This window comes from Plasmopara halstedii (assembly GCF_900000015.1).
Source record: "Plasmopara halstedii genome assembly, contig: Scaffold_410, whole genome shotgun sequence".
Classification (NCBI taxonomy): Eukaryota; Oomycota; class Peronosporomycetes; order Peronosporales; family Peronosporaceae; genus Plasmopara; species Plasmopara halstedii.
The window spans coordinates 603088-614958 of NW_020187331.1; the positions used below are offsets into that span (position 1 = coordinate 603088).

The 11871-nt window shown below is 39.8% G+C and overlaps 5 protein-coding genes across 5 annotated transcripts; 2 read left to right on the forward strand and 3 right to left on the reverse strand.

Annotated features, from left to right (window-relative positions):
* Positions 1 to 936: 936 nt before the first annotated feature.
* PHALS_09347 (aureochrome1-like protein) lies at positions 937 to 1942 on the forward strand (the record flags this gene model as incomplete). Its single annotated transcript, XM_024724829.1, has 2 exons — positions 937 to 1758; positions 1829 to 1942. The coding sequence occupies 2 exons, from the start codon at positions 937 to 939 to the stop codon at positions 1940 to 1942; spliced, it is 936 nt and encodes a 311-aa protein (XP_024575666.1).
* A 701-nt stretch (positions 1943 to 2643) lies between these two features.
* PHALS_09348 (uncharacterized protein) lies at positions 2644 to 3042 on the forward strand (the record flags this gene model as incomplete). Its single annotated transcript, XM_024724830.1, has 1 exon — positions 2644 to 3042. One exon carries the CDS (start codon positions 2644 to 2646, stop codon positions 3040 to 3042), a length of 399 nt encoding a protein of 132 aa, XP_024575667.1.
* A 28-nt stretch (positions 3043 to 3070) lies between these two features.
* On the reverse strand, positions 3071 to 6799 carry PHALS_09349 (Uncharacterized conserved protein, contains WD40 repeats; the record flags this gene model as incomplete). Its single annotated transcript, XM_024724831.1, has 1 exon — positions 3071 to 6799. The coding sequence occupies one exon, from the start codon at positions 6797 to 6799 to the stop codon at positions 3071 to 3073; it is 3729 nt and encodes a 1242-aa protein (XP_024575668.1).
* A 106-nt stretch (positions 6800 to 6905) lies between these two features.
* On the reverse strand, positions 6906 to 8207 carry PHALS_09350 (ricin b lectin-like protein; the record flags this gene model as incomplete). The annotated part of the gene is made up of 1 exon (XM_024724832.1): positions 6906 to 8207. One exon carries the CDS (start codon positions 8205 to 8207, stop codon positions 6906 to 6908), a length of 1302 nt encoding a protein of 433 aa, XP_024575669.1.
* Positions 8208 to 8867: 660 nt separating this feature from the next.
* PHALS_09351 (Tetratricopeptide-like helical) lies at positions 8868 to 11475 on the reverse strand (the record flags this gene model as incomplete). Its single annotated transcript, XM_024724833.1, has 4 exons — positions 8868 to 8960; positions 9038 to 9086; positions 9142 to 9326; positions 9388 to 11475. 4 exons carry the CDS (start codon positions 11473 to 11475, stop codon positions 8868 to 8870), a joined length of 2415 nt encoding a protein of 804 aa, XP_024575670.1.
* Between the last annotated feature and the right edge of the window lie 396 nt (positions 11476 to 11871).

Here is an 11871-nt window from a genome sequence, read left to right on the forward strand (position 1 = left end):
AGGATAGTACAAGATAGTACTAATTTATTACGACGCAACTTTATGGAAAGGTCGATTTTCCATGTGACTATATAATTCACGAATTTGTATGGCTTTCGTGCAATCCCTTCGATCAGAATATCTGATTTGCCCGCAGCTAACAAAGATGCTGCGTTTTCCAATCTTTCTACAGCTCGTCTAAAATTTTCGCCCAAAACATGCGGTTTAAATAGCACCTTTACTCATAAATGACGTGCAACAGCTTCGCACTACTCCACCTGCATGATATGCAATCGAAATGTTCTACACTTTAAGCTGTCAATCCGCGCGAATGCTTATTTCACTCATTGTGATAGGCATATTGAAGTTCCGCCACCACATGTAACCCGTTGTCCATCACCCTAAAATAAAGTTCACGAACCGGCGCGACCCATTAATTATCACAATATACTTACAAGGTGCCAAGAATCACCCAGGAGTTACTGCCATAATCCCATGGAGAAGTCATTATTCCCATGTTTTGTAATTCGTGCTTGAACTTCAATGTCTCCATAAAGATCGTGGCCATATACACTAGTACTTATATATTAAAGGCGGAATTAATCCCATGCGTACGCGTCCCTGCGTAGCCAATCAGCTCGTAAGGAAACATGTTGTAATTGTCATTAGAAGTTCTTAAACCAGGTAGTTTTCGTAGCTTCAAATTGCTCTAAACTATAATGCCACTTTTTTCTAAAGTCAGTAAAGCCAGGTACTCGACCGGCTTCGAAAAAAAGACCAGTCACAGCTTTCCGTACGTCAGCAGGTTTTAGACTATTTAGTAATTGCCTCTTCACCACTCAAAGCATCCTGCTTAGCAACTTGGCGAGTCTCTCACAACGACCATAAAGGATCATCCATCAATTAAGCACAAAACCTAAGTTTTGATCAGCCAGACGCATGTCACTAGATTACAAGATGCCCATTGTCTTGCCTCCTATCGGACCACTTTTTGAGTGTCCCACAGCAATTTTGCTGTCGTACGAGAGCGAGGAGCAACGCGAGCAGCATGAGGAAGACATGGCGCGTTATTTTGGTGTACCACTACCCGATTTTATCCGTCGGAAACATCACAATAGCGTTAATGACGCTGTTAACTTGCGTACGCCCACAAGTGTCCAACCTACCAGCGGCTACCTCAATACTTCACCTGTTAAGAAAGAGAGTGCAAAGCCAAAAATGATCTTACCGTTGTTTCAACTAAATTCACCTACACAAGTGCACAATACGAATGAAATGTCTGAAGAGGAGGAGAAACTACGCGTCAGTCGAGAGCGTAACCGATTGCATGCGCAACGCACGCGTATTCGTAAACGTGAGCTTTTAGAGCGTTTAAAGGAGCGTATTGAAGCTTTGCAAGATGAGTATGAACTATTAAAACAAGCTTACGACTTCCATGCTACAGCAGTATGTCTCTTACGACTTGGAAACGTTCGAAATGCCCCTTGTGTGCAAAAACTTGAGCTAGTGGGTATGAACTCGACAGAAGATCGAGACGAAGATGGTCAACTATGTGAGGCGATAAATCTCTCGCACGAGAGCGATGGAGATGTTGAGATTGACGAGACGCATGAGCAAGAGTTCAATATTAACGGCAAACGATCGTATATGTCTACAATGAGCAGCAATTCAATGGTCTGCTCAAAAGAAGAGCGTGAGCGTGTCCGACGCGAGCGCAATCGATTGCATGCACGGAGAGCGCGTCTTCGCAAGAAAGTCGTGCTGGAAAGGAGCCAGCAGGTATTTTAATATTTATTGGGATTTGTAGTAGCTGGGTGATTTAAAGTTTGGATTGTATTAATTTTCACAGGCGGTTCAGGATTTACGTGAACGAAACGATCGCTTACGGAATCGTTTAAATGTACTTGTGTCTTCTATTTACGGATCGGAGGCCTGCGATGATGATGTGAACGTCATGTCATGAGGCAAGACGAACGCTGTGCTTCACGACTTTATCTATTTCTTAACTATGAACCGACAATTTCACCGATACACAATTTTATCTATTATCGCAAGAGTTATATGTTTATCTTGAACTGTTATAAGTTGTGTCAAGTTTAATAAGGATCCTTTTTGTCAGTTAGGACGTAATCTGGAAGATTTGCTTCTAGAGTTATGAAATGTCTATTTTTCTTGCACTTTGCTCTTCTTTAATACGCGATGTTGTAGACAAGTGATGTCCATGATGATATAGAAATTTTAAAGAAAGATGAAGAAGGTAAGAACCTAGAGCGATAACACTTTGCTGCATTAAGCCGCAAATGACTTCTAAATCGTTCTGATACTAAAATAAAATCTAGAACAACTTAACATCAAATTGTAAGTAAGATATAATTACAAACACTCTTCACTAAAGTAGCTCTAAGATCCGTTCCTTTATAAATAGCATCTTAAACGTCCTCGAAAAGTTTGAAATCACGTCTAGTCGTTCATTCTTGACTTCTCTTAAACGTGAAGAAACGTAGTAATACCATAGCGTCGAGTTCCAAGTCAAGATTCGAGATCTCTCGATCCTCTCATTTACTGCTTGAAGACATTGAGAACGAGATTCCATTTCAAATGCCTTCAACAGATGTACCAGTCCGAATGACTAGTACAGACAGCATTTGGACTTCCACCACGAATATGGAACCAATTCTTCCAACTCCTATAGCTCCAAAACTTGGTACAATGAGTACATCTACTACTATATCAGGAAAACGACGGATCATGTACCCAGATGAGATCAGTCCTCATGCTCTCGATCGTCTTGGTGTGAATTATGACATTGTGAAAAAGGAAAAAGGAATGAAAAAACTTGGTATTTGTGACAGTGATCTCATTGAGAGCGAAGAATTACGAAAATACACTGGTGTATCACAGATACAACCTACTAGTAAAGTTGAGTTGATGTTTGGCTTTAATGACGAGCAATTGCAGCGAGAGCGAGCTATTAAGCGCTTGGGTACATCAGAGCAAGAAATTACGGAAGATTATCGTCGTCGTATTGCTCGTTTAGGTATGCCATTGGTACATTTAACATGACATTGTGTAGTTTTGACTTTAAAATGGGTCACATGTACGAAAATTTGGTCTTCTCGTGTTCCATTTGCTCCAATCTAGTATTAAGTGTAAGACCATCACTCAGAGTTGCATGTATATTGTTGCTTGTACCACTTGTAGTCATGCCACTTGTTAAATTTGCCATTGAATTGCTGCTTGATAAAGAAAATGGTGGTGGGTAACCACTTGATGTACCACTTGGTCGAAGGTGAGCCGAAGAATGGGTACGAAATGTAGCTCCATTTGTCGTACGTTGTGCCACTTGCCACTGTTGCGTATTTGCACTAGCTTGTTTTCTCATTGTTTTATCCCCAATCTTAAGTTGCTGATCCACACTTTGTCGTGGTTGTACCATACATTGCATCTGTTCTTCACGTACAAGTGGCACATCCAATAATTGACACATACACTTACAATCTGTAACTGGACAATATGTATGACATTGAAACCATGTTGCTAAATGATGTGCATGTCCACCATGTTTACACGCTTGACACCACGTAAACCATTCCACAAATGGGATACTTGATAATTGGGCCAAACTTTCATACTCTTTTTTACCCAAATTTGGTTCTTTGACAACTCGACCAGTTTCAATAGAAAGTGGATTTATAACCGACTGTACGGCATCTGCTGTTTGTCTTGACCTTCGATGTGCTAGTTCAAAGTATGGATTTAACGATCCAAATGGAAGTAAACATAAAGCACATTGAGGTAATGGTTTTTGACATGTTGGACAGCACGTAAGTTTCGGTTTGGCACGATTTAACCATGAAGAATGGGAACCACCTAAACGCAGTAACCCAGCTAAAGAAAGTGATGCATTGCAATAATTGCATCGAACAAATAATTGAGGGGGTACGACAATACTTGTATCCTTTGATCCATCATGATGGGTATTTACTACAACTGTTGAATGATGTGTCCGTCCAACATCAAAGCGAGCACGTTCATGATACAATTGCCATTGATTTAATAATTCTTGATATGTTTGAATCCATTGATTTAATATTCCATGCTTTTCAAGATATGAAGATGATAGACGTGCAGCTAATATTGCCAATGTTTGAACATCTCCTGTTCGATCTAAATATGTTTGAAGAATTCGAATTCCATTTTGATTCACACCAGTAACGAGAATGCCTTCTAATCGTCCAAATTGTACACTTTCGTCTTCATGTCGTGTAAGAAACGTCACAAGTTCATTAGAAGGAAGATATCGACAAGCAAAAGCAAGACGATCACTTAATGGAAGTGTAATATCATCTAAAATACCAGAATAAGCACCTGGTTGAGCACTTGTTATCTCACTAATTCCATATTGTCGTCGAGTATTCGAACGTCGAGAAGGGGGTACATTTGATCGTACATTTGTATCCGATGCCACACATAAGAACAATAACATTGCATGAAAATATCGAGGGGTACTTTGAGACATAATTTCACTCCGTTTTAAGAGTTGTTGAGTCATATTTAACCATAAAGATAAACTTGTTGTACTTGAGATAGATGCTGTATACCCTGCAATCGACATAGCAATTAATTGCAATAAATCAGATGTATACGGAATTAATTTATCCGGCTTGTCATGCTGTAATTGTGTAATCCACATTGCTCCTTTTTGCAAAAGAGTGACAGCAGCATGTAAATCTCCATGAAAAACTGCTAATGCTGCAGCACGAGCATAATTTCCTTCTTCTTCACATTGTGTTAATCTCATTTCAAGATCAAAGAGATTTGATTCATTCCAGATTGTATCTTCAATTGATTTTTGTGAAGTCCATGTATTTGAACTACTACGATGAATATTTCGTGGAACATTGGAATCCAAATTTGTTGTTGTGTTATTTCGTTGACCAGCTTCTGGATCCCAACTACATGCTAATAAACTTAATCGACGTCCAAGTCCTTCGTAATATGGACAACCAAGTACAGAATCAGTTTTCATGATAGATACGATCGTCATGATTGAGTCATTTTCACGAGCTTCTTCTTGTGTTGTAGCACTTGAATTCACTGTAATGGATTTAAGTGTTGACGAAGACTCACCGGAAAGTGTCAATAGATTCTTTACACCAGCTACGACTAAAGTATTAGGATCAAGTGGCCAACCACGCAATGAACCAGCCACTCCACTATTCATTGTATTTTGATGAACTCCAGATTGTGATTGTTCAAATACTGACGTTCGAATTCGATAAAGCGATTCAATTTGATCAACCCAAAGCCATAAATTCCGTAATGCTCGACTTCGTCGAGTTGAATCATTAAAAAGATTGCGATTTGTTGAGAGATTCAATGCATAGCCTTGTTTTGCTAGTCGATACATTTCAATTGAAATATCTTTTTCCATACGAGATGCAACGTGATTTTCATCATCAACCGACGTCTTGACTTTTGATCCATGTACTACACCACCAAATAACAATTTACCACATCCAAACGTTAATTCACCGTGTGAAGATAACGATAATGGCATTGCATCGTGAACAGATATATCACCAATTTCGCCAGTAATTGAAGCCGTTAACAAACGATTTGGAAATGCTGCAGCTAATAAATGCGGCCTATCAGTTTGTAATCTCTTGCTTTCAGTTGTTTCACGCTGTGCTTTATTTGTTGTCTGAACGTGTTGCCATGAAAATGATGTTAAAGGTTCTGATGTATACCGTCTTCGAAAGGGTTTCTTGACAATTGATGATCCACTTTCGTGCTTTGTAACATCCCATAATGACACCCATTTTTCATCCATTGAAGCTGTTACGAGAATTCCTGATTTTGATGGACACCACGAAACTTGAGCAAGATTTTTACTTGTTTGATATAATGTCAAGAGTGGTCCAGATGCAGCATGTAATTGTCGAATATCCCACACTTTAACAGGTTCTTGTGGTCCATCACTATATGTTGCTAGTAAATGTGGTCGATGGTAATCAAAGACGACTCCAAGTACTGCTTTATTATGAGCAACAACACTCATAGGTGACGTATTCTTTCCTCGTAAATCATAGACTCGTAGCCACTTGAATCCTGTTCCAGTAGCTAAACACGTTGGTTGTAATGGAACCCATGATAATGCCATTGTAGCTTCGGAATTTGCCAATTCATACATTGGTTTGGATTCAAAAACAGAGTATCCACTTGCTCCAACTCCAATACTTGTTGTAGTCAATGTATTCCCACCTTTTCGTCCTGTACTATTCCCTTTATCTTGATCGACAAGACTTTCAAGTGTACTACTACTACTACTTCGAGCAATTCCTTGACTTCCTCCATTATTTGTACTAGTTGTCGTAAAATCCCAAACTAAAGTACAAAAATCACTTCGAACTTTTTCAAATCCTGTTGCCAATTGATTCGGAATTGATGGATTCCAAGCAATAGCATGACATGGACGAGAATATTTGGGTACAAATTCACGTAAAACACGAGCTCGTGCGTCTTCAAAGTCACATAATAAAATTTTACCCGATCCTGTACCCGTGGCAATAAGTAGAGGTTTGGAATTAAATGGATACCATTGTAAACACTTGAGTTGAGCGACTTTTGCATTGATCCGAACGACACGAAATGCACGTTTTCGTTGTGTTGTAAGTGCTACATTTGTAGAAATTGCATCCTGACGAGAAGAAGAGAGAGAAGAAGATGTTGTCACTTCAAACAGACGCAATGTATCAGCGCCTACAGCAAAGAGCGAGGCGTCATGCGGTGACCACTCGACCACCGTACGTTTACTCATGTTTTGGATCGGAAAGAACGAGTTGTGATTGGTTCAATTTTTAAAAATATTGCAGAAAGCATTAAATAATGACAATACAATTTGAAAAAGTATATTATGCAGGAAATTAGAAATACCCGACGTTCGTAAAGTTCCAGCGTTGATTTATGGAATTTGACGAGCAATTGGAGAGATAAAGTTCATTGGAAGTAGCAACGTCGATATCGAGACAAAAAGTTTGAGACTCGAGTTGTTTCGTGTCATTATGATATGTCCATTTCTGGCTCATTGCACTTTCCGAGCAGCTACGAACATGAAGATCATGATTGTCGAAAACATCAAGACATCGATCCGAACTCTTGGAACGCACTTGCTTTGTTAACGTATCGAGATACCACACTTGACCTTCATTCATGAATTGATCGTACATCTTTTCCCACATGTAGACATTCCTTTCGTATTCAGACAAGAACAAGTGAGTCCCTTCATTTTGAATGTAATTTGGTTGACGCGTGGTAATGGAGAGCTGCACTATATTACTTTTAAGTGTACGATTTCCATCAAAAAGACCAAATGATCTCTCCACTTCGTTCTCTCGCCACGATTCGTCAAATGCAGTATACCAACAAAATTCAAAGTTATACGCAAAAGCCACTTGATACAAGTCAGAGAAGAATCTTGCTTGATTTTTAGGTGAAGCAATACCAGCATCAAGATCGGAACCATTGGAACTCCAATCCGTTTCAGAGAGTACAATCTTTTTGCGGTACTTGGTATTTGCTGTACGCAAGTCTCGAAAGCGATCAAGAGTAACTGCAGCCCCTTCATTTACATCAAAGCCAAACCAAAAAGCTGAAAAACTCACTGAGATAAAATCAACTACATTCATAAGAGCTGGATTCGCAATGTACGCTTCCATGGAGTCAGTAACTGTAAGCGATGTAGTTAAGCCCCTTCCACGTATATAATCTCGAACTCGATAGAAATTCCGAATCGCAACTTCGACCTCACTCTCTTCAGTAAATATTGCCATATTTCCAACTGAAAGGCTGACGACATTATTGTCAATAAGATTCGCATCGATGAGTTGAGTGAGTTTATTCCACTCCTGTTGCTGGACTCCGATTGTTTGAATCGTTTTGACTCCAAGATGTACTTGAAGACCAGCATTCTTGGCAGCTATTAAGACAAGTTTTGCTTGGTCACACTCATATAAAGATACAATACGAACTGTATCCGTGACTTGTTTGATCGTATTCATATCCAACTGAATCTCCGCTTCAGACTTGCATTTACTACTGTCAGTTGCCCAATCGACTCCCTTGATTGCATTGTAGTTGACACCATAGATCTTAACATTCAAAGCATTGGCACAATTCTTTAGTAGAAGTATAGAGAAGCACAAGAGTGGGGATACGACGAGCTTCATGGTGAATACGCGTGGATGTCAGAACGCCCCAATACCGGTAGGATTACAATAGAATCGTATCTGATTCAACAGGTTTCCGGCTCTTTCACAAATATATACCTATAAAAGAGACTTTAACTCTTTTCATGACTTACACCGAAGTGAGACGGAGCGTTCTGATTACGAAGAAATCATCATGGGCACTTACAATCCCATTGTGTCGAAACAGACAGATTTCTCGTAGAAGCTTCAGTTCAGAGGTAGTTCTTCATGTTTAAGCACAGACCGATATGTTAAACATTTTGTTGTCAAAGCCCGTTTAGAGTGTTTAATTACTTCGTCGTCTATTATTTCATATATATATATGTGCACTTCTTACAATCTAAATAGTCAATAGCTGCTACAGGATCCAGTAATTACAATACATGCCATGAAAGATTTGCCTAGGACGTCATTTCTGTGATCAACTTTTATTTGATTTATTCAATGCTTTTGAAATAGCGATGGGATCAAAAGATGTTGCATCAGTTGAAATTTTATCATCGTGGATTGTTCGGGAAGACATTTTTTGTAACGTTTAACGTACAAAACTGGATTACCCGCTTATTGTTCAGTTCTTGATATGAGTCGAACTGCTATTAGGCTACGCTGTTGTCGATCAAATTGCTGAAAACGAAAGCATCAACGTGATGATGCTTTTGATAGCGCTGTTTCAAGCTTCGATAGATATAATGGGTGGAGATGTGTGCCGTCAAGTTCATATTCTGGTCTCAGCTATCCATAAGAGTTTTATCAAAACAGATCATTTACATAAATTGTATAAGACTTTGGATGTATGTACTCGCGCATACCTTTGGTGGATCGTCCAAAGTAATCAATTCATCCAAAAAGTCTAGCCACCTTCAGAAATCAGTTAAGGTTGTTAGGTAATTTGTATGATTTGAACATATCTTACTTGCAGATGGAGCTTTGAGCAACACGTTTCTGAAAGATTTTGTTATACTGAAGAACAAGTGAGCGAGTTTCATCGAGCACTGGTACGATAGGGTGAATATACGCATCGAACTGATATTGCTTTACTACATCTGATAGCACATTCATAAAGATATCGATAGTGTGTGCCATGCCTTCTTGAATTGTCTGTTGAAAAAATATGTTAGTTGCTCAAATCCCTCAAAGCCACAATGACACCTGTACTCACTTCATATTTACACTTATTAACAGCATTTAAAATTCCGTCTCGACAGTCGATCTCTCCAAATAAAAAGATAACTCGCGACTTGCATGGGATGTTCGTGATCACACGCCAGAAATTAAATTTTGGGTAAAATGTGGATTCGTTTCGAAGATGCCAATGTTTCAGACCAGTCACCAGAGCTGGCCGCAGTAGAATTGATTCACCCCGCAGACAAAGTTCACGCCATGCAGTAGCTAATGTGTGCGAGTCGCCGCATACATAGATAGAATCTAGCGAGGTTTGTAAAGATAGTTGGGGACGTGAAATATTCAATAATTTATTGATGGTAAGAAGTTGAGCAATGCATGCGTAATAGGCCTGTTCATTGCGAATGGTTGTCCGATGGAGTTCAAATCCAAGACGCATTGGTTCAAGCACACGAACTAGTGATGGCAGAATAGCTAATCGACCAGTAAGAAACAAAATCTTGACAACCGTGAAAAAACAAGCTAAGAGGTCTAAGTCCGCGGCTAGCAACATCGACGAAGGTTTCTTTGAGAAGGCAATTTTGAAGTTTTCAGCTTTAAATTTCGAATCAAGAGAAACTGTTGTCACCTTTGCGTTTTCTGCATCTTCAGAAACACAATCCACGGACCAATGAAGCGCTTTGTCTCTATCGAGTGAGTTTGATGTGTCGACAGCGTTGTGTGTACCATCCCATGCATTGGCACGGTCGAGAATATCAACGAACGAGCCAGCAAATAATTCCTCAACTCCGATCTCACCATTACCGACGCTTACCGTACGATTTTTTCGGAAAAACAAAATCAATACATCATACGCTTCGGCATATCGACAAGAAATTTCAAGTACATGCGCATGGTTTAAAGCGTACGAAGCATTTTCGGGACTGTTCGTTTGTGCTAGTTGGAAGCACGTAATAGCTTGATCTACAGCACTATAGTCTTTAAGTACTGTCGCAATAAACGCATATGCCGCTCCAGCTGACGGACTACCGAGTGGAACAGCTTCCTTCAAACAGTCTATTGAATCTGTTTGTACGAGAAATGACACAAGCGTCATCTTCACAGCGCGATCATTCGGTTTCTTCACCAATACTCGTAATACCATACTCAGTGCTTCACTTTTTTTCCCACGATCGTGTGCAATTTGTGCATACACTAACAGAGCATCCAGATTCAAGGTAGATGCCGTCAGATCTGGCAACAAGTGCTCTAGTAAGAAAATCGCCTGTTCCTGGTTCTCAAAGATCTTTGAATGGTACAAAGCTTGTGCTTTCAGCACCTTCAACTGCTTGCCAAATTCTAATTTCTTGAGTCCATTATCTCGTAAAAACGTTTCCATCTCATTGCTTATCATCACTGCTTCGTCAAACTTCTTCATAGCAATGTAGCATTCTACAAGTCTTAATGCACTTGTAAACACCACTCGAGCACGTCCCTTATCCATATATTCAAGTCCATGCTCCTTCCAACACTTTATAAAATACTGACGTATCGCTTTTTCATGTCGACCATTCAACATTAAAATCTCTCCAAGTGCCACTAACGCCTCCGGATTTTGAGCTTCTTTCATTAAGACCTCAGTATAAATTTCTCTCGCAGCTCGATACTTCTGCTGTATCATATACCTAGCTGCCCGCTTTAAGTCATCACTAAGCTTTAAGTCACTTGAAGCACTTTTTGATTGCTGGATTGAGCAAGTCTTCTGACTTTCAAGAGATACCGGAGACTCAGCATCAATCACAATTTTCTGATAATTTTTAGGAACCACAACAAGCTCAAAGCTCCACGTTTCGTCGCTAGGAAGCAACAATCTATTCGCTTGGTGGGTTTCAAGGTCATCAATGAAATTCATCAAGATGTCAAATGTGTCTAAACGACGACGACACGTCGCATTGTGATCAAATTCCACGTATACGTCCACATTTTCGAGCTCAAGCGGAGTTTTAGAGCAAAATTTTAAGTTATACGCACGAACAAAGCTACATAATACCGACCTTACCGTATAATGCTTTGTCTTATCTACATTAAGGCGTTTAGTCCACGTTTGTGATTCATCAGATGACTCGTAATGCACATAGAGTCGCATCGTTAAGGAGAGCGAAATGAGAACGAAAAGACACGTTTAAAGTGAGTTTTGGACATTTTTCGTTTCTATTCGGTTAGTTTTCTAGATATATCGGACTGATGACGGCTCGAGCGATACACATGTGCTGGTTCTCTAGCCTCTTTCGAACAGAAAGCGTAAAGTTGTGTGTTGACCAAGCGACTTAATCGTTGGCATGCAGGCTCTTCTTCTGTGGATCTTGGGCGTCGTACCACTTATAAAATTGAGAAGTGCGGTCCAGCTCTTTGTCTTTAAAGCTGTTCCATGCTAGACCCGCAGCTGTACCAAGCACAGTGGCGACGAAAATGTCCTTCAAGGGAGAAATCATATTGATATAACGTGCTGTAGAAGACGGAATTACTGAATGTGTAACGAGAG